Source organism: Panicum virgatum, chromosome 7N, assembly GCF_016808335.1.
Source record: "Panicum virgatum strain AP13 chromosome 7N, P.virgatum_v5, whole genome shotgun sequence".
Lineage (NCBI taxonomy): Eukaryota > Viridiplantae > Streptophyta > Magnoliopsida > Poales > Poaceae > Panicum > Panicum virgatum.
The window spans coordinates 35,444,557-35,471,742 of NC_053151.1; the positions used below are offsets into that span (position 1 = coordinate 35,444,557).

The 27,186-nt window shown below is 47.2% G+C and overlaps 1 protein-coding gene across 1 annotated transcript; it reads left to right on the top strand.

The window, feature by feature from the left end:
- Positions 1-18,602: 18,602 nt before the first annotated feature.
- On the top strand, positions 18,603-24,600 carry LOC120683063 (protein NLP2-like). Its single transcript, XM_039965079.1, has 5 exons — positions 18,603-20,629; positions 20,928-20,969; positions 21,083-21,805; positions 22,047-22,170; positions 22,335-24,600. The coding sequence occupies exons 1-5, from the start codon at positions 19,748-19,750 to the stop codon at positions 23,372-23,374; spliced, it is 2,811 nt and encodes a 936-aa protein (XP_039821013.1). The 5' UTR covers positions 18,603-19,747; the 3' UTR covers positions 23,375-24,600.
- Positions 24,601-27,186: the final 2,586 nt, after the last annotated feature.

Here is a 27,186-nt window from a genome sequence, read left to right on the forward strand (position 1 = left end):
GATGCAGGAGAAAGCAGGGGATGGAAGGTGCGATTAAGATCAAAACTCAACGAAGGCACGGGCTTGGGCGTCGGCCGGAGCATCCCTCGCCACAGGCACCTCCTCCTCGGCAGTGCCCCGGGCCATCTTGACTACCCGCAGGCTGTCCCGCAGGTGCTCGATGTCGACCGAGGCGGCCGAGAAGCGACCGCGCGCCAGGTCGCACTCCCGCTGCAGAGCCAGTATGTCCGAGTTGACTTCCCCGGAACCGGACTCTGAAGAGGCGGAAGATGCAGCAGGTGAACCTGGCGCAGGCAATCCTGGCGCGGGCAAGCCTGGCGCTCTAGCGGCCGCAACCAACGGCGCTGCAACGACCAGCGCCGGCGGTGCTGCGGAGGACGAAGCCGAGCCGCCGCCGGCAGTAGCAGATACTCCGGCGCCGCCCCGCGCCGGAGGCCTGCTGGACGAAGAGGACTCGGAGGTGCCAGGGCCACCCGACGGCCCAACGCCACCTTGCCCGGTGATCCACGCTCCGAGACCCGACAACGGCACCCTACCACCATACAGGTATCACCATGAATGCAGCAAGGTAAAATGCAGGGACGGAAGAATGAGGACAACGCTGAAAGATACCTCCCCGCAGGAACTCGCGGTAGACCACGCGGCTCGGCGCTGGACTCCTCATCGCGGGCACGCTTGCCGTCGGCCATCAGAGGAAAATCAACGATGACGACGAATGCAGTTAGCGCTCCTCCTGCTTCTCCTTCTCCTTACGCCTTCGCCTTGCCCTCCTCTCTGTGTCTTTTCTCCAAGAAACTGGCAGGGAGCAATGTCGATGGAGACGAGGTGACGGGAGGCAGAGGGTTAAATAGGCAATCACTGTCATCACTCTGCGGTGGTTCCTGAGCGAAGTGACACCTCGAGACATGAGCCGCCACAAATAGACCTCTCCGTGGCAACCAGCGTGACACATCGGCTCCACGGGTGCGTACTCTACAGTTTCAATTAAATCTCTATCGCCAGTTCATTTCCAATTGCATGGAAGACGGCGAACCATTTCCAAGCCTCAAACGAATCGCGACCGCACGATTCGATTTCAAGGTTCGAAGGCCAGTCCGCCAAGGCCTCCGCGCCGCCTTGACTCAAAGAGCCAGGGAAGAAAAACCGAGATGAGCACCAAGCGGCCCATGCCCGACCTGCCCCGGCAGCACTTGGGTCGTCTCAAATTTTCTTGTCCGATCCAGCCTCTAGCGTTCCACGGAATCCCTGTCGGTGTTTACCGCCAAGCCTGCTCAGGGATACCCTTAGCAGTAGGGTTTGTAGGTAGGGTTCGACTACTCTAGAACTTATGGTACAAGGAACAAAAAGATTTAGATAGATTCGGGCCGCGAGTTTGCGTAATACCCTATGTCCTGTGTGGTTTTTATTGCCTTAGGTGTTGATGATTATTTGGATGGGGTCCCTGCCCGCCCGTATATATTCGGAGAGACGGGATTACATGGAAAGTCCTAGCCGAGTATAGTTGGAGTCCTACTACAACCCAATCAGGTAATTTCCTTTGTATTGCAGCTAGTTCTACGCCTATTCGAGTAGTTACAAAAGAGGTAAGGTATATCCATGAGTTATCCCTTACTCTAGAACATTCTATGCCTATAAGCAGTCCCGCTGCCCCGGGTCTAACAAGCCCCCGAGCTCTTCGTAGCCGAGTTCTGCAGGCGTCGAGTACTTGGCTGGGCATCTTTGGGTTCTTCATGTAGTTAGAACATCCTTCTGGTTGCTTCTGGTCCTTCCTTCCGATACGTTGAGTAGTCCTCCAAGTACTTCTGTTTGCTTCGAGGCTGTGAGGTGCTCAAGCCTCGAAATCTTGATCATATATGGTGCGCGAAGTACTCGCGCTCCATATGGAGTAGCCCCCGAGTCTTAGGTTGAATCGCAGAATCAGGCTGAGGGTCACTTCAGTCTTTTTGCTTTATAATTTTCCAAAAAAATTGAAAAATAAATCTCTGGTGCCTATATCCCGCAGCCCCCAAGCCTTAAATCAAAATCCCTTTGTGCTGCAAGTAGCCCCCCGAGCATAGATTTGGAATTAAGAATTTAAGATGTGGCATTAGATTTTATCCTTCAAATTATTTGCAAGATTCATCAGATTCAGAATCCGAAAAGACCTCTTTTTCGGGTAAAATCCCAAAAAAAGATACAATTGGATCCACCACACTGATTGCACCCGAAATAACATTAGGAATAAAACCCGGGATGTACGGCTCTTTATTCAGTGCTCACGTGGGATGTTACTGTTTGGAGAATCTGCATTATTGCGTCCTTGACTGCGTCCGTGAAACGTGCATTGTTGATTCACGGGTTCTCCTTAGTAAGCCCCCTTGTGGCTATAAAAGGTAGGGGACAGGTCCTTGCCAGAAGCACCAAAGTGTAGCAGCCATGGCTTATCCTTGGTGTTTTTGCTCTCGCCCTCCAAAGACTTGTGTAGTTCATCCCAGCAAAAGATGCTAGAAGAGAACTTGCGAGTGACAAGAGAAGTCTCTACTGCCTCTACCTGCATCCCCAATGCTCTCATCGGATCCATTTTGGACATCATGTCCTTGCATCTTCCAATGAGGCAGGGTTTCAAGGGATGAGTGAAGTCTTGTTGTGTCACATCCTAGGTATTCCCAGGTTGTGAGCACCCAAGAACTGCATCTCTGGCAAGGGACCTTGATCTTGTCATAATCATACTCTGGGAGAAGTAGAAGTTTCTCCAGAAGATGCTACAAGAGGAGTTGCGAGGTGATTACTGTAATCTACCTCCATACTCTTGAAACTTTTTCACAGCCTCAGGCCGATCCAGCTGCAGCAGGCGTCAACTAGAAGCTCCAAGAGATCCAGGCGATATGCATGCAGGCCCGAGTCATTTGTAAAGTTATGTAATAAGAAGTTCTCGAGTTGTAATGTCGAGTAGTTGTACTATATCGAGTACTTATCCTTGTTTTGGAATGTAATCCTAGTTAAGGAACAGAGTGTCGAGTAGTTGACTAGGGATATGAGTATTTCCTTTTCTAGAATGTAATCTTAGAGAAAGGAATGTGTCTTTAAAATCTCATTTTTTTTGCGATTTGCAATGTACCGTTGGCCTGTTGGGTGTTTTTACCATGTTGCCATCGCCATTATAAAATAAAACGGTAACTTAGGTTTTACCCCACCGGCCGCCATTCACTTTTACTGCTCACAGATCTATTTTTCGCTCTCAAGCCCCCAGATCTAGAGTTCTTGCTTTCCTTTCACTCCCCATCCGCACCCTAGGGTTTCCGCCATTGTATGCGTGTGAAACAACCTATTGATTTCCGAATGGCTCCCAAGAAGACAATCAAGGGGAAGGGTGTGGCTGCGGAACCAACTCAAGAGGAAGGCCGGAACACCAATAAGTGTTCCCAATCTGACTTGGATTCTTTGGTAAAGCAAGGCTTTTTAGCTCCCAGATCTGTCGTCCAATGGCGTCCTGCCTTGGGGAGAGATCATCCGTATGAAAATACGGGGGAAATCGTTGCTTTTACCTCTTTTTTGGAACGAGGATTGTGGTTTCCTTGTTCTCCTTTCTTTTCTGGACTCCTGTGCTATTACAGGATCCAATTACATCATCTGACCCCAAATTCATTTGTTCATATTTCCATCTTCGTGCATTTATGCAAAGCTTTTCTGGGCATCGAGCCCCATTTCAAACTCTTTCGCTTTCTTTTCCATTTGAAGCCGCAGCCCGACGGATTCGTCTTAGATGTAGTAGGGGGCACGGTTCTCCAACTTAGGCAAAGGAAGGGTAGAGTGTATATCCCTTATAGCCTTAGTAATAAATTAATCGAATGGAAACCCAAGTGGTTCTATGTCGAGAACCAGTCGGGAAGCTTTCCATTTATTACTCCCGGTCCTCCAATCCAATGGTCCAAGTGGAATAAAAAACCAGTCGACGAGAGTCAGATCTCTGAACTACTCGAGCGGATTGTCATCTTGAGACAAAACTTGTTAACTGGAGGGGCAGTCGTATTTGACTGGATGAAGAGAAGGATCCAGCCATTGCAGGCTCGGGAATCGCTTGGATTCCAGTATCAGGGAACAGCTGATCCATCAAGATACTCGAAGGAAGAGATCTCAGATGATGTAGCATTTAGTCGAATACTGCGACTGCTGAAGAACGTAAAGAAAGTTCCAATTGTTCCTGAAACTTTTTCTGCTACGAATCCACCGAAGCAGGTATTTGATAAGAGTAGTCGATGCGTAGAAATCGTGTACTATACCATAGTATAAATCTGATAGGATCTTGCTTTCTGTAGGAGGACGTGGATCGCTTTAAGACTAGTCCTTCCCTACCAGGCATTTATTCGCCCTTTTGTTCTTCTAATCTTTTTTCGATCTGCTAACCAAGTATGTTCATATGAGATTTCATACAAACAATACTTGTGCATGTCCTTGTTTGCGCAGACGAGGAAGAAGCTGGAGCAAGGAGTGATAGGGATCTCAGCCCTACTCCAAGCACTGATACCCAATCTGTGCATCCCAGAAGTACTCGAACTGCGGTGAGGAAGCGTCGTTGCTCCTCCCAAACTACTAGCGATAGGTAAGTAGCTAGTTGTTTGTAGAATCGAGTACTTTTGGTATCAATTTGCTGATTTATGCTTTGTTTTTCAAGTCCGGTGGCTAAAATGCCATGGATATCAGCATCTGAGGATGATACTATGGTGGGACAAACTGTCCCTTCCACCACAGTGGACCCATCAAGTGGGACCAGGACTACTCTTTCAACGAGTAGTTCCGATGTAAATATTGCCGGCGAGGCTGGTAAGCAGGCCATTGTTGTAAAGCCTGCCCGCAGATTTGGCATCAAAGGGCTTACTCTGATAAGAGCTCCTTCGTAAGTTCCTTAGAACTTGTATGTATAGAATCTGATTTTAAGTCTAATAGTTTTTAACTACTTTGTCTTTGCAGGGATGCAGTCCTGGATGAGAAGGTGGAGGCTGAGAGCCATTCAGCCTCCCAATCGGGGGTGGAGAAGCCCCCGAACACTCCGGACATGAGTGTTCAAGATGCAGAGGCTATGGTCGACTCCCTGCTTCGGGATTCTCCTTTGCCCGATCCTGAGAGGGCGGATGAGGAAATCCCAAAGGATGGCGAAAGCGGCAAGCTTTCAGGAGAAGGTGAAGGCGAGAAGCTTCCTGAGGGAGGCGGTGATAAACAGCCCGAGCAGACCCCTGTAGGTAAGCTTGTAACACCTTATAGGAAAGATATCATTTTGTTGCTCTTAATGTGATTAAGTAGCTTGTTCTTCCTTTAGATTCCCAAACCACAGGGAATGTTGCAGGGAGAATTGAAGATGTGCCCAAGAGGGCAGTGGCTGAGGTGCTGGTGAGTACTTTCCAGGTCACGTCAAGAGGTGTCTTGCCCCGAGAGAAGGTGAAACTTGCTTTCAAGCTGCTGGAAGTAAGTAGTCGAGTACCTCGAGTACTTTTTGTAGTAGATCAAGTGGTATATTGATCTTTTTGTTTTTGCAGGAAGCGCTGGGACGGAAAGGTGGCCAGTCCCAAGATGAGACAGAGTTGAATGCCCTGAAAGAGAGGGTTAAGACGCTCTCGTCTAAGAAGACTGCTCTTGAGGGGAAGCTGAAGAAGCTCTCCCAATCGAAGAAAGGTTAGTCTTTAGCATTGGATATGCATTTGACTAGTAGATTCGCTTGGTGTTTATAAGATTTTCTTTTTATCGAGTACACAGATTGTGCAGAACCTTTAAAGATTCAAGAAAGCTTGGTACTGGATCTAAAGATTCTTATGTACCGCAACGTAGATGAAATAGAGAAGCTCAAGAAGATCAAAGAGGACTCTGATCGGGAGGTGGCGTCGACTCTCCAGCAGCTCAAGACCTTGTCGGAGTGACGAGACTCAATGCACCAAGAACTCATGGAGCTGAGAGATGTCAGGGATGCCGCTCTGGAGGTAACCGAGGCCACAGAAATCCCACAAAAGGATGGAGATGAGCCGCTCAAGCTGGTTGGGAGGCTTCGCAGGGTGCCTGGAGCCTTCGAGAGGTTTGTCTCCACCATCACCCGCCAATACGTGGGTCACATACTTGGGCTGGTGAAATCCTACTGGCCAACCACTCATCTGGACGCGCTTGGACAGGGAGCCAAAGCTGACTGTACGGAGGACAAATTTCGTCAGTATTTGATAGAAACTTCCATTACGGCCGACCAGATCGTAGAGTCCTTGAGCAAGACAGAGTCTCCTTGAACTTTTTATTGTAATTGAGTTGGCGTAAGGGCCAGAAGTACTTTTGGACAAATGTTGAATATTTATGTAAAGTACTTGTTTGTGTTTGGGATTATAGAATCCTTTGATTTGTCGAGTAGTTGTACTCGACGGTCCTGAGTGTAGGCAGCATCGGGCCCACTCAGTTATAATAGTAGATACAAGGAATTGTATCTGTGGGTATTCTCGAATAAGATCGAGTTTGTGTGGTTCTGGACTGAAACCATGGTGCTTACCGGTTAGGATTGAATCCATCGGGATTAACCAAGTGGGAATAGCACTATAAGGGTGTTCAAAGCCGTAGCTTAGTATGGGTTTCGTTTTCAAAGGAAATGTTTTATTAGCACGTAGCTATTGTGGACTTTGTTGTCCAATCGGTGGGGAAACTCTTATCGAGTATTTAGGAGGTATAAGAAGTTTTTTGATAGATAAGAAGACAGGCAGCTCTCGACAACTACTCAGATTACTAAGGGAAAATAGTTCTTTTTGTATCTCAAGCAAGTGAGTAATACCCGTCAAGTACTCGAGGCAAAAAGATTCTGTAACGGAGATTCCCATAGTAAACTAAGCAAGCGGGAAACTTGTGTCAACTTATTTTAGAGTATCAAGAACTTATCTGTACTCCATGAGGGATTTTAGTAGTTGACCAGTTAGGATAGACCTTGCTTGGTCACCCAGATAGTGTGCAACTGTTGCAAAAATATCCCCAAACTACTCGATCAAGTCGAGTAGTATGTCCTATTTATGGACTGGATTGATTTCTAGAATAGGACTGTTATGATTGAACTCCGTTGAGTTAACCAAGACGTGAATATTCTAGAAATATCCCCAACTTACTCGTGCGGGGCGAGTAAGGTGTCCTTCCTGTGGACTGGAGTAACCCTAGGGCAAGTCTGTTAGGTACTAACCCCGTCGAGTTGCCCAAGACGAAGGTGCCGAAAGAGTATCCAAGACCTACTCTAGCCAGCGGGTAGGGTGTTCTTTAACCAAGGATTGGAGTAATCCTTAAGATAGAACTGTTAGGTACGAACTCCGTCAGGTTGCCCAAGACGTAAATGTCAAAGGGACATCGAAAACTTACTCGAGCGAGGCGAGTAAGGTATCCCTTTAACCAGGGACTGGAGTAATCCTTAAGACAGAACTGTTAGGTACGAACTCCGTCGGGTTGCCCAAGACGTAAATGCCAGAAAGATATCCAAAACTTACCCGAGCGAGGCGAGTAAGGTGTCCTTTTAACCAAGGACTGGAGTGATCCGTAAGACAGAACTGTTAGGTACGAACCCCATTGGGTTGCCCAAGACATAAATGTCAGAAAAATATCCAAAACTTACTCAAGCGAGGTGAGTAAGGTGTCCTTTTAACCAAGGACTGGAGTAACTCTTAGGACAAGTCTGTTAGGTACTAACCCCGTCGGGTTGCCCAAGATGAAGGTGCCAAAAGGGTATCCAAGATCTACTCGAGCAGGGTGAGTAGGGTGTCCTACTGGAGAACTAGAGTGTCTTTTAGAACAGAACTATTAGGTACGAACCCTGTCGGGTTGCCCAAGACGTAAATGTCCAAAAAGCACTCGAGTATGAACCATAAAAACTACCCGATAGCTGTTCTAATGCTGAGCAAGACTTCTGAGATGGGGTATTGGTCGTGTGAGCGAGAGCCAAGTAATCGATATATGAGGAATCAACTTTATTTGGATTTGCCGAAATTACAATAAGTGTAAAGTGACAGACTCTGACTCTTAAGACCTACCCCTTGCTCGTTGGACATGAGCAATGGTTTACATTACTGAATAAAACTTATTCGAAGAAGGAACTTAGTCGATATGATGGTCGACTAAATTCGAGGTAGAACTAGTCGATTCAGAGGTCGACTAGATTATTGGTAGGTCTCCTTCAGGAGAGGTGCCCCAAGGGCCTTGCGGAGTGAATCACACTGGAAGATCATGTGAGAGCTCTTTGGGTGGATAAAGCACTTGTGTAATAGTACTTTGTTGATCCTGTTGCCACCCTGAGATGATTCACCTTGATGCGGCGTGCGCGATTTACCCTGAGGACGGGTACCGATGGTTGCCGGCTTGTGCTTTTTGAAGGATACAGAAGCCTTTGGTGGGATGCGGTAGTTGGAAGAAGGGTTGTACGCCTCGACTTCCTCTCGTTCTTTTCTCCATGAGATGATGATGTTGCGCGCGTCGCGCCCAACGTTGATGACACTACGGAGGTCGCAGTTGGAGTAGTCGTAGTTATCGCCTTGCTGTTCCTGTAGGCTGTTAGTGAGGCGCTGACGCCTGAACGCCCTCTTATGGTTGAGCTGGCAACGACGTTCATAGAGATCTTCTGCTGGATGCTGCTCGTCCAGTTGGACGGTAACAGTCACCGCTGGAGGAGGAGCATGTAGATCTTCCTTGGTAGTAGCTTGGGCTTCAGTGATTGTAGGGGGAGTAGTTTCCATGTTGTCGGAAAGGTACTCGTTGAAATCTTCAGAATTGTAGTCGTCGAGGTTGAGACGATCCGTGGGATCGCCCTCAGGTTCTTCGGAGATACGAACCATGAGGATTTCACGGCAGAGGTCTTGAACTTCTTGGTCTTGTTTGCTTGAAGACGGGTCTAAAGGAGTGCTCTATTGGTAGGGCAGATCCGCTGGCTGTGAGCCAGAAGCGTTGGGATCTTGTGCCTTCCTGAGATGCACTGTCCGTCCTTGCGGCGTTGCATATATAATCAAGTTAGGGAGGGAGTTCTGATCGGACTTGAGATTCTTAGCCGAGTTGGAGTCGACTTGTTTACTGTACTGGATTAGGTTATCCAGCTGGTCCTCCGGATTGGAAGAGTACTCGGATTCGGAGTCGGTTAGCCCACCGATTTTAAAGTACGTATGCTTTGGGTGAGCGAGAAGCGGGATGCCCATTTCTACATGGAGGGCGTTCTCGTTCATCCAGTGTAGCCATGATTGAGCAGGAGTCAGCCCCTCAGGCTCCTTGATCCAGGATTTGTCATAGATTGAATCGCTGGTTCCCAAAGAGCATCACCATGCTCGGTTGGTTTGGCCATAGCGTCTATGAACAACTCGACGTTGTCTGACCAATCTTTGAGATCGTCGAATGGTTCAACGTTCTCGAGACCGTTCATGAAACGATCAAAGTCCCGATCGAATTTGGACTCGACTAGTTTCGGAGTCCGAGTGTGAGCAAGTTTTGGTGAAGTGCTCTGAGGTATTCTGGAGGTAGACGGTCCCATCCGAGCAAGCTGGGGGTTTGTCTCACCAGCTCCCCCGCAGATTCCTCCTCCCGCTTTCTGCTCTTTATTTTGCAGAGTGCTTTCGGCCACCCTAATGCAGTCGGCCGGCTTCGAACTCACCCGATCGATCCCTGAGAGAATATCACCCGACCTCTTCTGTGGTGGGTTAAATGCTTTAGGGACCAGCTGCGACGTAGATGTACCGAGAGCAGTTTCTGCAAGTTTGATGCAGCCCTCGATTGACCGTGAAACTTGATCTACTCCGGCAAGTAGTTCTGAGTTTTTGATCTTAGGGCGTTTGATTGTCTTGAGATGAGCCAGGTATTTTCCAAGAGTTTTGGAAAAGTGAGGCTTTTCGGAATCAGAATTTGTGTCGAACTCAACCGAACCAAGAGTTTAGTTTTGAGTTGTCACGTTTTCCGGGTTGTCCGAGTCGAGTTCGGGTGGAACTCTCTTCTCGTCGAGATCCGCAGACTCGCGGATATCAGCGAGTTGGGAGCGGGTTTTCGATTTAGGCGAGTTAGGCATGACAAGGTGGCTGGAGAAGCCTCCCGTTCCGTCAGCTGTGCAAGCCCAGGAACTGAAAACGAGGGTCGTGTCTTTTGGCACTTTGTTGGCGTCGCTTGATCCGGCCATCGAATTCGCTGATGAACTCGCCGAATCCCCTACCTGGCGCGCCAGCTGTCGGTGTTTACCGCCAAGCCTGCTCAGAGATACCCTTAGCAATAGGGTTTGTAGGTAGGGTTCGACTGCTCTGGAACTCGATGGTATAAGAAACACAAAGATTTAGACAAGTTCGGGCCGCGAGTTTGCGTAATATCCTACGTCCTGTGTGGTTTGTATTGCCTTAGGTGTTGATGATTGTTTGGAGGGTGTAACACCCTGGTGTTAATTTTATGCTTAACTCACTAATCAGGGGCCTAAGCCTATCATTAGCGCTAATTAAGTTCGCATAGTGTATTCTACCTTAGCTAGTTTTGATCATGTTTTTTCCCTCCCTAATCCAAGACTCAAATCAAGCTGTGCCCAATATCAAAGTTGTAGATCTTTCCTTCCTCTACAACTTTTATTTTGGCAAAAATTCAAGTTTCAATGTGAAGTTTTGAGTTTTGGACGGTCAAAATCGAGCTAAGTTTCGTTGAAATAATTTATTTGCTGCCAGCTCCTTTCCTCTCCCGAAGCATCCACACACACAGACCAAGCCGAGCAGAGCCGTGCTCAAGTTGCCCACGGCACCGCCCGCACCCCGCGCATGCCGTGTGTCCCCGCCCACACCGAGTCGCACGCCGCCTCGCCACATCCCCTGCTCGCGCCGCCACCGCCGCCAAGCTACCACGGCCACGAGCAGAGCTCGCCACCGCAGCCACCATGGCCGCCACCGGAAGCTCACCGCCGCGCCCTCACCTCTGGCCATCCCCCGCCCAAGCCAAGCTCCTGAACGGGTTCTCCTCGTCGCGCTGAAGCTTCCCGGCCTGACCCGCTCACCCTCCATCGCCGGACGGCCGCCGCCGCCGCTCACTACCGCTGTCGCGCCCCTGCTTCCGTGGAGACCCCCTCTCCGGCCGACCCCAACCCCGTCCAAACCCACCAATGGGTAGCTCTCGACCTCCTCATGCTCATCCACCCCTCCATCGCCGCCGGTGAGCACCCCCATCGCCGGAATCGCCGTTTCCCAAAGCCGTTCCCTGCTCTGTATGCGACCAAGGACCTCCTGCAGCAATTGAATAAAGTGCAGGGGGTTTTCTGCGAAGTCTATGACTCATATGAATAGTTCTTCATGTACCAAATTGCTTGAAAATTTGAAAATCCGTAGAAAATAGTAAAAAAATGCTTAAAATGCAAAATCAATTTTGTTAGATTCATATTTTTATTCTCTATAAGATAGAACCATGAAATGTGTTGTTTGACAACTTTTTTGGTGCAGTTTTAATTATGCTAGATAAATGCCTTTTTAGCTTGTTTAATGCATAAATGGAGTTAGGAGCATAAGAAAAATATAAAACCAGTTGGGTTAGCTTTATTTTGAGATGTAGTGCTTAGGAAAAATATTTAGCATGCTAGTTGTTTAATGTTTCTGTGATGTTTTGATTTAATCATGAGCAATGCTTGTTTAAGTTTGTTTATTTAATATCTGCAGTTATAGAAGTTAGAAAATTATGAAATTTATGCAGTAGCTTACTCTTTATATGTTTAGTTCACTATAAAAATTTCAGAACCAGAATCTATGTACATGTTTGTAAATCTATTTTTTGTTCGGTATGTCTTCCTCGGGCTAAAATAAATGTTTTCGGTCACCGATAAATGTTAATAAATTTTTGTTACACTCTTTACCAATATCTTATCATGCCAGTTAATTTTTGTTACTGAAACATGGCTGCAAGTTAAGTTTTTGTATTTGTTTGGTTTCCAGCTATGGCTTCATTTTACAAAAACATTGCTAAACTTTTCCTTTCTACATGTTTCATTCCATCAAGTTATGTCATTTCTGGGTGAAGTATATTAACTCTTGTTAGCTAGACAGGTTTGGCTAATCCTTATTTGGTGAGTGCTTGCAATGATTTGATTTAAATTAACTTGCATGTCATGTTGGGGTTAATTTAATTACCTCCTATAATCAATAATTGCTGGAAAATCATGATTGCTTGTTAATTCCAACAATTTAAGTTAGTCCTGTATAAGTTATGTTAACCTCTTGAGAACTAGTTCATGGGTTGCTTTTATTTATTTTACTTTTATGCCTTGTTGGTTAAATAAATTGTTCTTTCTTGCTTTATATCCTTGCTTAGCTTTTTCTAAGCAAGCTAGTAATGCTTTTTAGTAGGAAACACTTCAGGCTAAAATAAATTGAACCTGAATTCTCTTATTGCAGCACCAACCTCTTTTGCCTTTTGAATTTGTTTGTTGTGTTTACTCGATAAATGATTGCCCAATCATGTCTTTCCTTTAATCGCATTGCATTTGCATCGTTACATATCATCTAGGTACACTAGATGTGCGACACATGGAACCGGAGGGCAATGTTGAAGCCGAGCCAGAAGATGGTGCACGGGTAGACCAATCCAGAAGACGGAAGGACCGACTGGAGTGCATGCTTGGACTGGGATGATGTCAAGCCGGAGCAAGACTACAAGCTAACTAACTGACTTTGTGTCAAACCCAGGCAAGCCCCGGAGCATAACCCTTAATTTTAGTATTCAATGTTTATTATATAATTATTATTCATTTACGTTTCTAGGAGTTGATTGGAACCGTAGATGCATGATCCCTAGGTTTCCTCAGTTACTCTACTAGTGTGCAGGTCGTTAGTACTGCCATGCTTAATTAGGACTCGGTAGAAGTCGAGTGATTCCTGTCACTCGCGAGCTATAGGTCCTTGTTACTTATGGCAAAGTGGTTTGAGAATGAATCTGTGAGAAAAGAAGAATGGAGACCGGGCGGAGAGGAATTGGATTATGGATATGGAATGTATGGAAAGTGGACCTCCGCCTGTGTCGATTGAGGACCGTACCGTTGTTGGCACATTGATCGAGGATTGAACAGTACTAACCACATGCCGGAAGTAGGAGGTAGTCGAAACCGGTAAGCTAATTACCTGATTTGCAACAGTACTTTGAACTGCGACCTGCTACTCTGGGAGTGGAATGATGGTAGGTGATGGAATGTATGTCACCTTCGGGTTCTTTGGGAGTTCGCCGTGAGGGGCCCATTCACCCGGGTTTTGGCAGGCGTGGTTCAGACGTCGGGGTAATGATGGGAACAGTTGACATATGTGGTCCGGCGTGGCTGCACGTGTCGTGTGAGTTAGGTCCACCTTGCAAGGTTAAATCGAATCGATTCGCCGTGAGCTGTACATATGATGAGAACCTTGATCTCTCTGTCACATCGTAGTAAACAAGTGAAACGAGAATGGCAATGTGATGAGATATGTTTATGATACTCTTGGAAAATATAATGTGATCAACCATGCTTGCTTTAGATATTCAGACAAATCTAGTTGGTACTTGTGAAATTAAATTGGAGCTAAAATATTGAAAGTAAGGATCCACTATTAGTAGCTTTTCCGCAAAATAAACTCCAGAGCCAAAAAGCTCGCATGTCTAGATAGTGGGCTAAGTATACCCATGTCGGGTAAGTCTTGCTGAGTATTAGTATACTCAGGGTTTGTTGTCACCCTGTTTTCAGGTAACTACTGCTGGCTGGAGCTAACCAGGATTCACATCGGTGGACTCGATGTGACGTCCTCACATCATCGTAGTAATCGTTGTTTTTCTAAACTAAACGTCTATTTAATTTTCGCTGCATTTTGAACTCTGATATTTTACGTAAACTTGTTGGTAAAACTCCGCATTGTAAATTAACTTTGAGAACTTTTGCCTGCTTGTAATCATCTGTGCTCGACTTCGTGCGAGACTTCCAGTGTTTTTCGATCCTTAACCCGACAGACGACCGGATTACACCGTTTTAAGTGCACAGTAACTTAATTAATCATTAAGATGATAGTTAGTGCACTTAAGCCGGTTTAATTTGGGCGGTTCTGTCATAGAGGGGGTCCCTGCCCGGCCTTATATATCCGGGGAGACAGGGTTACATGGAAAGTCCTAGCCGAGCACAGTTGGAGTCCTACTACAACCCAATCGGGTAGTTTTCTTTGTACTGCAGCTAGTTCTATGCCTATTCGAGTAATTATAAAAGAGGTAAGGTACATCCTTGAGTTATCCCTTACTCTAGAATATTCTATGCCTATAAGCAGTCCCGCTACCTCGGGTCTGATAATCCCCTCCAGGGGGGAGGCCAACTAGGCCCCCCGAGCTGGCTGTCGGCTCGGGTATTTGACTGGGATGCGGGCTGTACAGCAGTGGAGTGCTCCCAATGGGGCTCCGTCGACCCGGTCGTCCGCGGCAGGGTCGAACTTCACCCGGATTGTCCTTAAATGAGCGTACCCGCTATCGAGCTCACCGAACTTACCATTCCGGGCCATCTAGGTCAAGTGGTAGGGTTCACCTCCTCCGATTGTTACCGGTCGCAGTGGAGTCATTTATCGTTGAGGCACGAAAATGAAAACACAATGCGGAAAAATGAACAAACAAGAACGCCTCAATACCAATTTTATTTCATCAATCTCCCCGTTACAACAATCGGCTAAAAGCCATTACATCGAACGAAAACTAGCTGTCCTCGACTCGGGGAAACAGTGGATACAATGGATCAAATCCATTTACTCCCACCAAGGGAGCAACAAAAAGGGGCTAAGACAATGGCTGCTACCTGGCAAACTGGAGGACATGACCAAAGAACGTCGCAAGACTTCTTGTAGCACCTCGTAAGCCTTCTCCTAGCATCAGCCACGCCGAAAAACCCTTGGCGGAGGTGGAGGCAGACGATGCCGACAAGGGGAGTTTAATGGGGCTGAGGCTAGCCCAAAACTCCCCGCCGGCGCCTGCTTCTGGGTATCTTCCTCTGGCACTGGAAGACGGGTCGTGATCTCCTTCCATTGGCGACGGCGTCTTCCAGCCGCACCACTCTAACCGTCCGCCTCCGGAGGGAGGCGCGGAGACCCATCCTGGCTGCAAGACCACCCTGCCTGATGAGAGAGGAGCCCGTGACCGTCCCCCGCTGCCACAAACCACAGTGGTGAGCTGTGCAGCCTTCCAACCATAGCTGGAACATGAGGCAGCGGATCTGCGGCTCCGCGTCGACGATGCGTGAGATGCCCGCCCGAGATGTCGGGGGAGCGGCAACCGCAAGAAGGACGCAGAGAGGCGACCCCCGCGGCAGGGAAGGTCCACACCACCACCAAGTCTCTGAGCTGGCGTCGAGAGGAGTCCAAGGAGGCCACCAGAAGCTGGGAGCCCCCCTCACCGATTGGCAAGGGAGCAGGCAGACCAGTGGCCTGGCTTGCCTAACTCCAGCAGCAAGCCCTCGAACTCCTCAGCGTCAAGCAACGGTTGGCGGGATGAACTCGTTGGCGAGTTCATGTCTAAGGAAGATCCCCCGCCGTTTGCAAGTATTCTTCTAGCACCAGAAAATCGAGCCATGCCCTCTCTCATCTGGAGGACGGGTGTGGGGTGTGAGGAAGAGAACTACAAGAGGGATTTTCATGATCCGTCTACTTGTGTGGAACCATGTATCCATACTGTCCCTATTTATAGGCAAATGTTGGCGCTAACGGCCCTAGCGGTCAGTGGGCCGGCCGAAACGGGGCATACCAAAAGCCCTCACCTAACCAAAGCCCCTCTTGAATGCCGACGAAACGGCGCCAGCACGCCTAGCAACCGCCGCGCCACTCGAGGCACGATCGCTGCACGACCCACCAATGGGAAGCGACCCCGAGCGGGGGAAAACGAGGCGCCCGCGGTATAGTGATAAAACGCGACGACCGGCCTCGAGATTCCACGACCCGTCAGCCGGCCATCAAGACGGGCGTGACCCCGTCACGCCATCACTGGCGCACACCAAAAAGCTGAGGGCGCGGGCAGTTGGATCGGACGCCCCGGTCAGGGTCATGAAGGCAAAGACCAGCGGCTCCACGATTATTCAAAATCGCAGAGCCACTCGGGGGCCTCTGACGGGGGAGTAAACCCGGGACCCCTGACAGGCCCGACTCGTGTGAAGGGAGGCCCAGCAAACCTACTGGGCCGAGAGCGGAAAGGACCACTAATCGGCACGGGAGCTGCCTTCGCCTCTAAGACAACGAGGCCGGGAGTCCGACCTCCCGGGACACGTGGTGACCCCCCCCCCCCCCGACCTAGCTACCCAGGTCAAAGCCGTGCCGATGACCCAGCACGTGTGCTCCATGAACGCCGCGCCTTCTGACAGGCGTGCCGGCCAAGATAGACCCCGTGCAGACCCCGAGATGCCAGCTCTCCTTATCTTGCGGCGAGGGCTAAACCAGCGGGACTCCCTGACAAGGGGAAAGCACCGCTCGCGCGGGCCCCATGACACAATGGGAGGGGACATCCACAGACGCTGCCTCCCCTCGCTGTAATGATGGCTGCCTATGTGCACCACCTCATTACGCCAGCGAGCGTGATCGGACGCCCCCGGCCAGGCCTCGGCAAGACACCCCTCACTGGACGCGCCGTCTGGTGACAGGGATACGTAAGATAGCCCGCGAGTAAGGAACACAGGCTCCGGCGGACAAGACCGGAGGAGACCCTCGAGTGACCATCCGAGTGGTCGCGCCGCCCCGACTGAGCCAGGATGGGACAACACCGGGGGAACATGCCGCCCAAGAAGATCGCCAGGATCATCCCCTGCTCAGAAGATCACCAGAATCGAGCCTGCCCACTCCCGACCGATCGAGTGGGCTCCAATGACTGACAAGGACGAATCGCACCCAGACGGTGTAAGGACACAGCGCTAGATATCTGTAATGGGGGGCCCATCTTGAACTATAAAAGGAAAAGGCCCCCACGTAGGAAAGGATTGGACCCCCACGGGTTCAACACTGTTTGACCAGCTTGTAAGATCCTCTCTGTACTTTGAGCACCCAGACTCGAGAGCAATAGAGCAAGAATACCACCCTCATACTGGACGTAGGGCATTTTCGGCCCGAACCAGTCTAAATCCTCGAGTCTTCGCGTGCTAGACCATATCCGATCAAGCGCACAACCAACGAGCAATCGAGTAGTTTTGCAGTCGCCCATTTCCCGCAGCGACAATATAAATTAAAAATAGGGTGGTAATTTTATCTAGGCAGGGAGCGATGGCAGTCCGTTCGCCTGAACCTAGGTTAGATTTTGAAAATGTCAAAACTTCACCCAAAAGCATAGAAGTTCAAAAAAATTTCATATGAATTTTTTAAAAAAATATTGATATGGAACCTTTATCTGTGATAAAGCATGGCTATGGCTCGGTTCGCCGAGTTCGGGCTTCGCAGATGCACGTAGCCACGTAGGCGGCTGGAAGCCGGAGCACGACGCCGGCAGGCTGCGGACGCTAGGGAGATCTGCGTGGTGGGCCGGGCAGAATCCGGGCGCGTTTTCTGTCCGGCGCTCACGGGGCAATGCGCCGACGGTGATCCACTGGTTCTCGTCCCACTGCCCCGTCCCCGTGAGGCCGTGATGTGAGCGAGCTAGCCCCCACCCGGAGAAGAACCTCCCCTCCGCCCGAGTGCGAGCCCAGGCGACCGTCACCGGCGGGGAAAATGCACCCCCGCGACGTTGACCCGACGGCGGCGGGTGCCGTGCGCCAGTGGCAGGCAGGCGAATCGCAGCCAAGCGTATCGCTTGCTTCTCCTTCCGTCAAACAGAGCACACGAGACGTCTGAGATTCTCCCAATGCTCTTTAGCGAGCAATGAGTAGTTTTTTACGAACGGAACGTAAACAAGGACACACAACACTAACACACGACGATGTTTTTTTAATGAGAAGAGGAATTTGCCTTCTGTGCGGTGACGTCATCCATGTCGCGTTTTTTTCCTTTCTCTCGCCCGTCGAGGGGTACGGTTCTTGCGCTGACCGGATTAGCTAGCGAACAGCTCGTACGCACAGCTCACGTACGGTGTACCATTGGGGTGTCCTTTCCCAAGTTTAGGGAGGTTGAGTGTTCCGTTTTCCTTTGCAGTTGGCTGTTTTTAAGATTTTGTTTGTTTTTTTAAGTAGCTGCCACATCAACGCGGATGATAATTTAATATAAAATTAATTGTATAAATTGTGAATCTATTAAATATAATTACTATATGATTAGCGGGTGATTACTGTAGCAATTAGTGATCAAGTTATGAACTAATTAGATTTAAGTCACGACTTATGAAATTAATTTTACAATAAATCCACATTTAGTACTTCTAATTGATATTTAAACATATGATGTGATTGAACTTATGATTTAAACTAAAAAACAAATGAAGCCTAAACCTCTTTTCTGACGCCCCGTTCTGCTAGGATTTCCCTGCTCCGGAACAAAGCAAAGAGAAAGAGCTAGTGGCAAGAGGAAGGAATCGCACGGAAACTTTCCACGGAGACCGTGCGCGCCGGTCAGCTCTCGCGAGGCCGAAGAAAAAACAAATAATTAGCGACCACTAGCACGGCGCCAGTGCCACTAGTCGCGAAATCTAATCCCCGCACTAACCCCCATCTCGTAAACTAATCCGCCGGGCCCCGCCCGCTCGCGGGGGGCGCGATACGCGCCAAGCTTTCACCGCTCGGGGGGGGCACTTGTTTGTTCCGTCTCGCGCTCTCCCTCTCTCTCTGTCAAGAGAGCGAGATGCGGCCGGGAGCATGAACCAAAAGGGCGGAGGAGGAATCCGCTGCGGGCCTGCGGGGGGAGTAGAAAACACCAGCGCACTGGCCTTGGGAATTCCACGGCCTGGAATCTTCTCCCGTCTCGCCTTCCTTCTCCCTCCGCGGTGGTGGGTGTCCCATCCGCCTTTGATTCCATTTCCCAACCCCCGCACCCGGCTTCCTCAGATCTGCGATCCTTATCCCCCGCCTCCCCGGGCTTCCTCTTCGGCCCCAGTCGAGGGGACGCCAGCTTCCAGCCGCCGCCGCCGCCGCCGCTTCGTCTCTCGTGTCCCAACGACTTTGTAGGCAGGAGAGTCCGGAGGCTGCTGCCGGGTGGTTCGGTGCCTCAGCCGAGCCGGGGGTGCTTCCGCGCCGTTCTTGCCGGCTGGTGCTTGAAGGTTCTGCGTGCTCGAAGCTGTGTTCGGTTGGTTGGAAGGATGGATTTCGGTCAGGCGTTTGATGCTCGCGTTGGTGCGGGTGTGAATTCGGCTTTCTTCTGATCGACTTGGTGCTTAATTTGAACCTCTGGTGGTTTCTTGGGTGGGTGAAAAAAAAGGTTTCGAGTTTTTGGGATCAGGGAGCTGGTCTACGTCGCAGGACTCTGCTGGTTGCTGGCTCGTCGCCATTGGCGCCGAGACCTACCCTGTCGTACGGCCCTTCCTGTATCGAAGTTGAATTTTTGGCGGAGAAATTTTCTGCTCTGCAGCCGCTTTAAGCGGCTACCTTTGCTGACCTTTCCTCCCAAAGGGCTGCCGACCTGTTGGGTTCCGGCGCTGATTGGTGAACTGCTTCTGATCGACGGGTCCTCGCCTCCTCGGAGTGTTGGTCTATCTGCGCTATCAACAGGACATTTGCGCGGGAGAAGTAGACTCCTGTGCAGATACGCCTTGTGTGAACAAAGATTCTGCTTAGCCGGAAGACAGAGTGCTCCTCTTTTTTATCTGTCCGGAGCTCAGTACAGTGCTCCAAATCCATATTGGCGTACTACTAAGAGTGGATAAGGAGGACCTTGTCCTATACTAGTGGAGCAAAGCCATGGATATGCCTATGCCTTCCAACCGTGCCGGCTGCAACGGCAACATCAGCAGCCCCATGGGGTCTTCAGATGATCCCTTTGGTGTTGCTGCCACGATGAACTTTGATGGGTACTCAGAGCTCTGCAGCCCTTCAGTTGCTGATCAGATATTCTCGATGTTGAATGATCCCTCAGCTGCACAGCAGATGTTTGCTATGTGGTCATCCTTGGGATCGTCTCCGCGTGCTTCTGCTATGAGAGATGACATGCCATTCGACACCTATTCTGGACCTATGGACGCAACAGCAGCATCTACTCAAAGGAGCAATTCGGTGTCGGCGTTGAGTCCAACTGGTGTGGACAGAGAGCTAAAAGTTTCAGATGAGCTTGTTCCACAAAATGGTTTGCAACAAGGAAGTAACATCATTCCGAGGTCTGTGGGCAACTTTCTTGCAGACAAGATGCTCATGGCGCTGTCTTTGTTCAGGAAGTCATTGAGCGATGGTGTTCTCGCCCAAGTCTGGATGCCTGTTGAGCATGATGGTCGTGTCGTGCTGAGTACGTTCGAGCAGCCTTTTCTACTTGACCAGGATCTTGCAGGTTACAGAGAGGTGTCTAGGAATTTCCTGTTTTCAGTGAAAGAGGAGCCTGGGCTGCACCTAGGGCTTCCAGGGAGAGTCTTCATATCTGGGGTGCCAGAGTGGACCTCAAGTGTTCTCTATTATAGTAGGCCGGAGTATTTGAGAATGGATCATGCTCTTCGTCATGACATACGTGGGTCACTTGCTATGCCAATTTATGACCCCAGCAAGGGCTCTTGTTGTGCAGTGCTTGAACTTGTCACAAACAAGGAGAAGTCTGATTTTGATGCAGAGATGGACAGCGTTTGCAATGCCTTGCAGGCAAGTTCTAACTTGTTTTAGACTAGGCATATTTACTTTAGTGACATCAGTGCTTAATGTCAAGTTGAAGCATTCATGAGTTACGAAAGGAGCTCTAGTATTTTTATTTGACATTTATGTGCCATTCGTTTTCTTCATTTGTCACTATTCCTTTTATTTTATATATAATAGTAGGCAATCAATTCTGTCAAAATTTTAGTTCATCTCTATGTTGTCAATTAGCAAGGCAACTCATTTTATTTTACACTGAGCACTGAATTTAGCATATATTTTGTACTTATCCGATCGCTCTCTGTAGGCTGTGAACTTGCTGACAACAACAGATCGCAGCAATCAGAAGGTGCCACTCTTCACTCCTAACATTCTCCATGTAAACATAAAACATCTTCCTTGGTGTTATGTTTACTGTTTACCTACTGATGTTCAATGCATGCTCTGTCTCTTCATTTGTAGGTTTACTCTGAAAATCAGAAATCTGCTTTCACTGAGATTTTGGATGTTCTAAGAGCCATTTGCCACGCACACATGCTTCCATTGGCCCTTACATGGGTTCCTACATCAAACGGCATTAATAATGGTTATTGTGCTGGAAAGAATATTGGGGTTGATTCACAATCAGGAAAATCAGTACTCCGTATCCATGAATCAGCTTGTTATATTAATGATGCAAAGATGCAGGGGTTTCTTCATGCATGTACTGAACGTCATCTTGAGAAAGGGGAGGGTATCGCTGGCCGAGCACTTAAATCCAATCTGCCATTCTTCTCGCCTGATATAAAAGAGTACAGTATTGAAGACTACCCGCTTGCACACCATGCTCGTAAGTTTGGTCTACATGCTGCTGTAGCCATCCGGTTGAGGAGCACGTACACTGGTAACGATGACTACATTCTAGAATTCTTTCTCCCAGTCAACTGCAAGGGCTGTGGAGAGCAACAGATGTTATTAAACAACCTTTCCAGCACCATGCAAAGAATATGCAAGAGCTTGCGAACAGTTTCTGAAGCGGAGGACGATAATGCTGGTGCTTCTGGTACAGCAATGCACAAGAAGACTAATGGAACTTTACCAACTGGCAACACTGAAAGTTCCTCACATGATGACCAGCCAATTACAGAATCCGCATTCCAAGATCTATCTTTGGGTGACAAGCAAGGAGATAGAGAACCTGACCAGGTATGCATTATTATATATATACCATTTTATCCAACCATTCAAAAATTTTATTGAGATACATAGCTTTTTAGACACTTAGTCAGTAGTGCCTTAACCAATTGGATTCCTTGTAAGCTTTTTCAGAATAGACTATTTTCAGTATTCATACTGGTAGATGCTAATGCATGCATTTAATTTTGAAATGATAACAGAACTTTTGTTACTATACCTTGTTGATGAAGGACTTTGTTCCTCACTGCAGGCACATAGTAGCTCAATGCGAGTTGCAGAGAAAAAACGCAATACATCCGAGAAGAATTTTAGTTTGGATGTTCTTCGCAAATACTTTTCTGGGAGCCTGAGGGATGCTGCAATGAGCCTTGGTGGTGAGCCCCTACTGTACTTATGGAGTCTCAATCCAATCTAAATGTGTTGTGATATTTACAGTACTGAAGACAATGCCATCACTGTAGCAGAGTTTCTTAGGTTATGTAAATAGGAGATTATAAAGCAAACTACTTTTCTGACACTCCCATAAACACTATTGCAGTTTGTCCAACGACTTTGAAACGGATATGCAGACAACATGGAATTTCGCGATGGCCATCTCGAAAGATAAGCAAGGTTAATCGTTCATTGAAGAAGATCCAGACTGTCATTAACTCGGTCCATGGTGTGGATAGATCCTTGCAGTATGATCCTGCTACTGGTTCCCTAGTTCCAGCAGCCTCTCTTCCAGATAAGATGCAATTCTCTGCTTGTGATACATTGCCTACTTCATCTGTTGGAAAATCAATGGACAAAAAATCCAGCCCGAAATCAGAACAAGGTTTCTCTTCACCTGATGGATGGCAAAGAGAAACTTGCCAATTTCACGTATCCAGTATATCGAAAAGAGAAGATGATGAAGTTCGAATGTTGGCGAACAACAACAATGGAAGTAGAAACTGTGCTTCTGATGTTGCAAAGGTCACACCACATTCAAACTCGGAAGGTGCAAAAGGTCCATTATATACCACTGGTGCTGTTAATTCTTTGTGTACCAGAGAAATAGTCTACATCAATTCTCCAACCTCTCTCCACCCAAGCATCGATAGTGCCGAAGACCCTACAATGGGAAGGAATTCATCATTAGTACAACAAGCAGATGTCACTATGGTCGACGGTCATGACACCAAGGAGCACATCCATCCTTCCACTTCTTCCAGCGGCAGTGCATCAAGTCAACCTACTTTCAAGGGGAACCTTGGAAATGCCCCCAAAGATAGAAGCAGCCCAGCACTGACAGTCAAGGCTACCTACAACGGTGACACAGTGCGGTTCAAGTTCCTACCAGCAATGGGCTGGTATCACTTACTGGAACAGATAGCAAAGAGGTTCAAGCTGACGACAGGAGCATTCCAGCTCAAGTACAAGGATGATGAGGATGAATGGGTGATCCTGGCGAACGACTCTGATCTCCAAGAGTGTGTGGACGTCCTTGATTCGATCGGCTCGCGCAACGTGAAGCTGCAGGTGCGTGACCTCCCGTGCCACATCAGCAGCTCAGGCAGCAGCAGCTGCTTGCAGGTGGAAGCGCACAGCCCATGACAGGATGAGAAGCCTGGGGCGTCATCCCTAAACCGTAGCCTGTTGTAGTAGGTCTAGTATTCTGTAGCAGCCATAGAGGATCCGTGTTTGTGCTTGCGCTTGCGCTTGCGCAATGCCGTCTATGGAATGTACATATGGCTAGAGCGAAAAAAGAGTGTAATACTCGTCAATCTCGTGCAAGGTTGAAACAGTGTCGAAAAGATCTTGGCATAATCATCTGTTGTCACTTGTCAGTTTCTCAAGGTCTAGACAATAATCTGTTGTCAATGGGGCTTGAGATGCGATGATGCCTGTATATCGGAAGGAGGAAACCGGTATTTCTGAACTTCCTGTCTTGCCAAGTGCCAACCTCAGTCTATCCTTTCAGTTCCCTTTGCTTTGGAGTTTGGATGGCTGCTGTTTCTGAACCGGTATGTCTATCGTTTCCCTCCCCTTTGCCAAGTGCCAAGTGCCGGTATTTCTGAACCGGTGTATCTGTGCTTTGGATGGCTGCTGTTGTACCCTGTGTAGCTACAAAACCATGTGGACAGTGGATACGACGCGATTTGGAGTCAGTTTCGAGCAATCTTTTCTGCGATCTCCTAGTAGTGACGGCCTGACATCCTGACATTTTGGCTTTGGTTGCTCGAGGTGCAGGCTGCTTTCCGACCCAGCACTAGTCAGTCTGTGGCTCTGTGCTTCTGAAAGCGTGGAGCTGCTCGTGAGACCGGACGGGAGAGCTACTGTTTGTACTGAGGACCATCACAATTCCTCCATCTGGGAAGAATAACAGCTTGCCCTCGCCGTCAGGGCAGGACGAGTGAGGTGGGAAACATGTGCCGTCAGAGGCTTATCGGCTATCAACGGCGCAACTTGCAGAATGTTTCCGTGGTGCGGAACGGCTGGACTGTCAGTTTTGCGTGAAGCTGATGGTTTTAATCGTGGTGAAGAAGAAGAGCTCGAGGTCCAGGAGCCGGATAGACTTTCGGATAAATTTGGATCACTTGTGTGCATGATATTTTCAGAGATTAGGATTACCAAATCACTATCAGCAGCGCTCGGTCAGCATGGCCTTCGTCGCTTGTAGTTTTGTACAACTATAATTTCTCTCTTTTATCAGGCATGTTAGGAAGTTCTTTTCTTTTTCCAAAAAAAAAAGATGACCCAAAGCTGCAGCCATAAAGCTACGCAACCCGTGCTTGTAAATGTTATAGGAAAAACAAATCTGGTAAACAGTTCCTGCTCCAGAGGCTGTAGAGTGTCTAGAGCAGATGAGGGTCTATGAATTTGTATTTTCCCCCCCTTTTTTGTAAGCTGAACAATGACTTGGTCTGCAACGCAATAAGGGCCAGGCTTTATCCCTGTAATAACTCAAAAAAAAAAGTGGCTACATAGCCGAGCTTGTTCCGCCTTAATCAAGTCTTGAGTTGTTATAAAAATATACATGAAACGAAGTAAAGGTGTAATTTGGTACTAAACATGATTATTTATATGGTTATTTATAAAAGGGATGGACAACAGGAACCGGATAAACTTATATGGTTATTTATAAGGGAGAAGTGCGAATTACGCCCTCGAACTATCGTAGAAGTCCGATTTCCAATCTTCAACTATAAAATCGGATAACATAGGTCATTCAACTGTCCAAACCGGACAAATTGGGCCCTTGGGTGGTTTCCAAGGTGGTTTTATATGTTTACAAATTTTTTTAAAAAAATCTAATTAGATTTAAAAATCAAAACTAATTCATTTTTGATAAAAAAAACATGAAACTAGTACCAAATTTTTTTCTAAAAATGTAACAGATCTATCGTTAATCTATTTGAATCTTAGTTATTTCAAAACAATAGACGTAACTATAAGCAACTAAATATTATGAAAATAAAAAATTGTATCTGAATAACTAAAATATATCGTACCAATAGCTAGGTTACATTTTTAGAAAACTTTTGATACCTATTTTGTATTTTTTTAGTTTAAAATAAATTAATTATGATTTTTTAGTTTAAATTTGAATATTTTAATTCACACAAAATAAAAAACCACCTAAATGCTTTTGTCCAATCTTACTATTACTAATTGGAGGCTCTTTTGGAGCCTTCACGTGAAGACATCTAGGATCCTAAGTGAACACTCTAAAAAATAGAGAAATCCTATAAATTCTCACAAAAATCAGAAATATCTAGCCATCAATCCAACAACTCTAATTATAATAACCATAGAATCTGTTATCTTTCCTAATAAATTATCTACCTCTGCCATTATGAAAATAGACTAAAGTAACCCCCTAAACATGTATCTAAATTACCCACTGCTGCCATTATAAAAAAAATCTAAAGTAACTCCTATTTTGTGTGTAAATTACCCACCTATGCCATTATAAAAATAATACAAATATCCCCATAAATTTGCATATAAATTATCCAATTATGTCATTATTATTACAAGTTAAATTACTCATAAATCTGAATCTAAATTATATAATTACAATAATATATTAAAGAGCACCAATATAAAATTCTAAAATTACTATTTCTATCATTATTAATATATTATTTATATTATTATTTAGGAAAAATCTATTCTTACACTCTCTTGTAGCTACTTCCACATGTATATATCATGATGTATGATGTATCATGTATCTGATCCAATGAAGAGTATGTACATGAAGTACATGATCATACTAGACAATATATGATAGTACATACATTAGGTATGTGACCATACATGGAGTATATGAACATACTTATTTTTAATATATAATAGTAATGTATAATCATAATATATTTAAAAAATAGCAATGTTTTTGAAATTTTTTGCATATATCTATTTGAAGTATCTTAGAATTAGTATATGAACATACTCAAAGGGATAAATGAGTTTGTGACATATGCATGATGGTATATTGATGATGAGAGTAGCTACACGCGAGTGTAGAAAAAACTCTTCCTTATTATTTATATAAAAATACTACCCATGATATATGTCACCATATATTCATGTATTTTGGAAGAGATAAGAACACCAATTTACAAACAAATAGTTCAACTAAACATATATTGAATACATATGGAGGTGCACAAAATGAAATCTATTGTAACTAAATAATGAAATATATATTTTAGAGTATGTGTTAGAACATTTAATAGATGAAAAGGGCGTGAGATGGATAACTATAATTATTGATTTTATTTTTATATTAATTCTAATTAGCCCGTGCGGAAGCACAGATTGACAGACTAGTTTTAACAGTTGGACGATCTTTGTTATCCGGTTTTGTAGTTAAAAATTGAAAATCAAATTTTTGTAATAGTTCAAAAGTAAAGCCAACTTTTTCCTATTTATAAAAGGGCTGGACAAAAGCTGCGTGCCTGCATTGGGCCAGCTAGCCCAGCGAATCCTGACCTGTCCCAGTACGGCCGAGGCGAGCAGGTCTTCGGCTTGCAAATTCGAGTCAGGTAAGCAAATACGGCCCAATACGCGTTGGTGGGGGGGGGGGGGGGGGGGGGGGGGGGGACGGTGCTCGACTGCTCGTCCAACGATCCGATCCAAGCATGTCCAACCAGTTGGGCCGCCTGTATCGGGGGTGCCCCTTCCCTTGCCCACGAGGCGGCGGGGCAGCTAGAGAAATAGCGAGCTCGATTGCTCTGGCCTGACCAGTCAGTTCGGGCTGCTTCCATCTCCATGCACGCCGGTACCGCGACCATGGCGACACATGACTACATGAGGTTGCCACCAGGACCAGCGGCCAGCGAGATGATGAGGTGTGAGGCCCGGCTCGGTCCCGGAAGGCCGGGCGGGCAAAGCGTCCGCCCCGGTCTGCAGGCAGG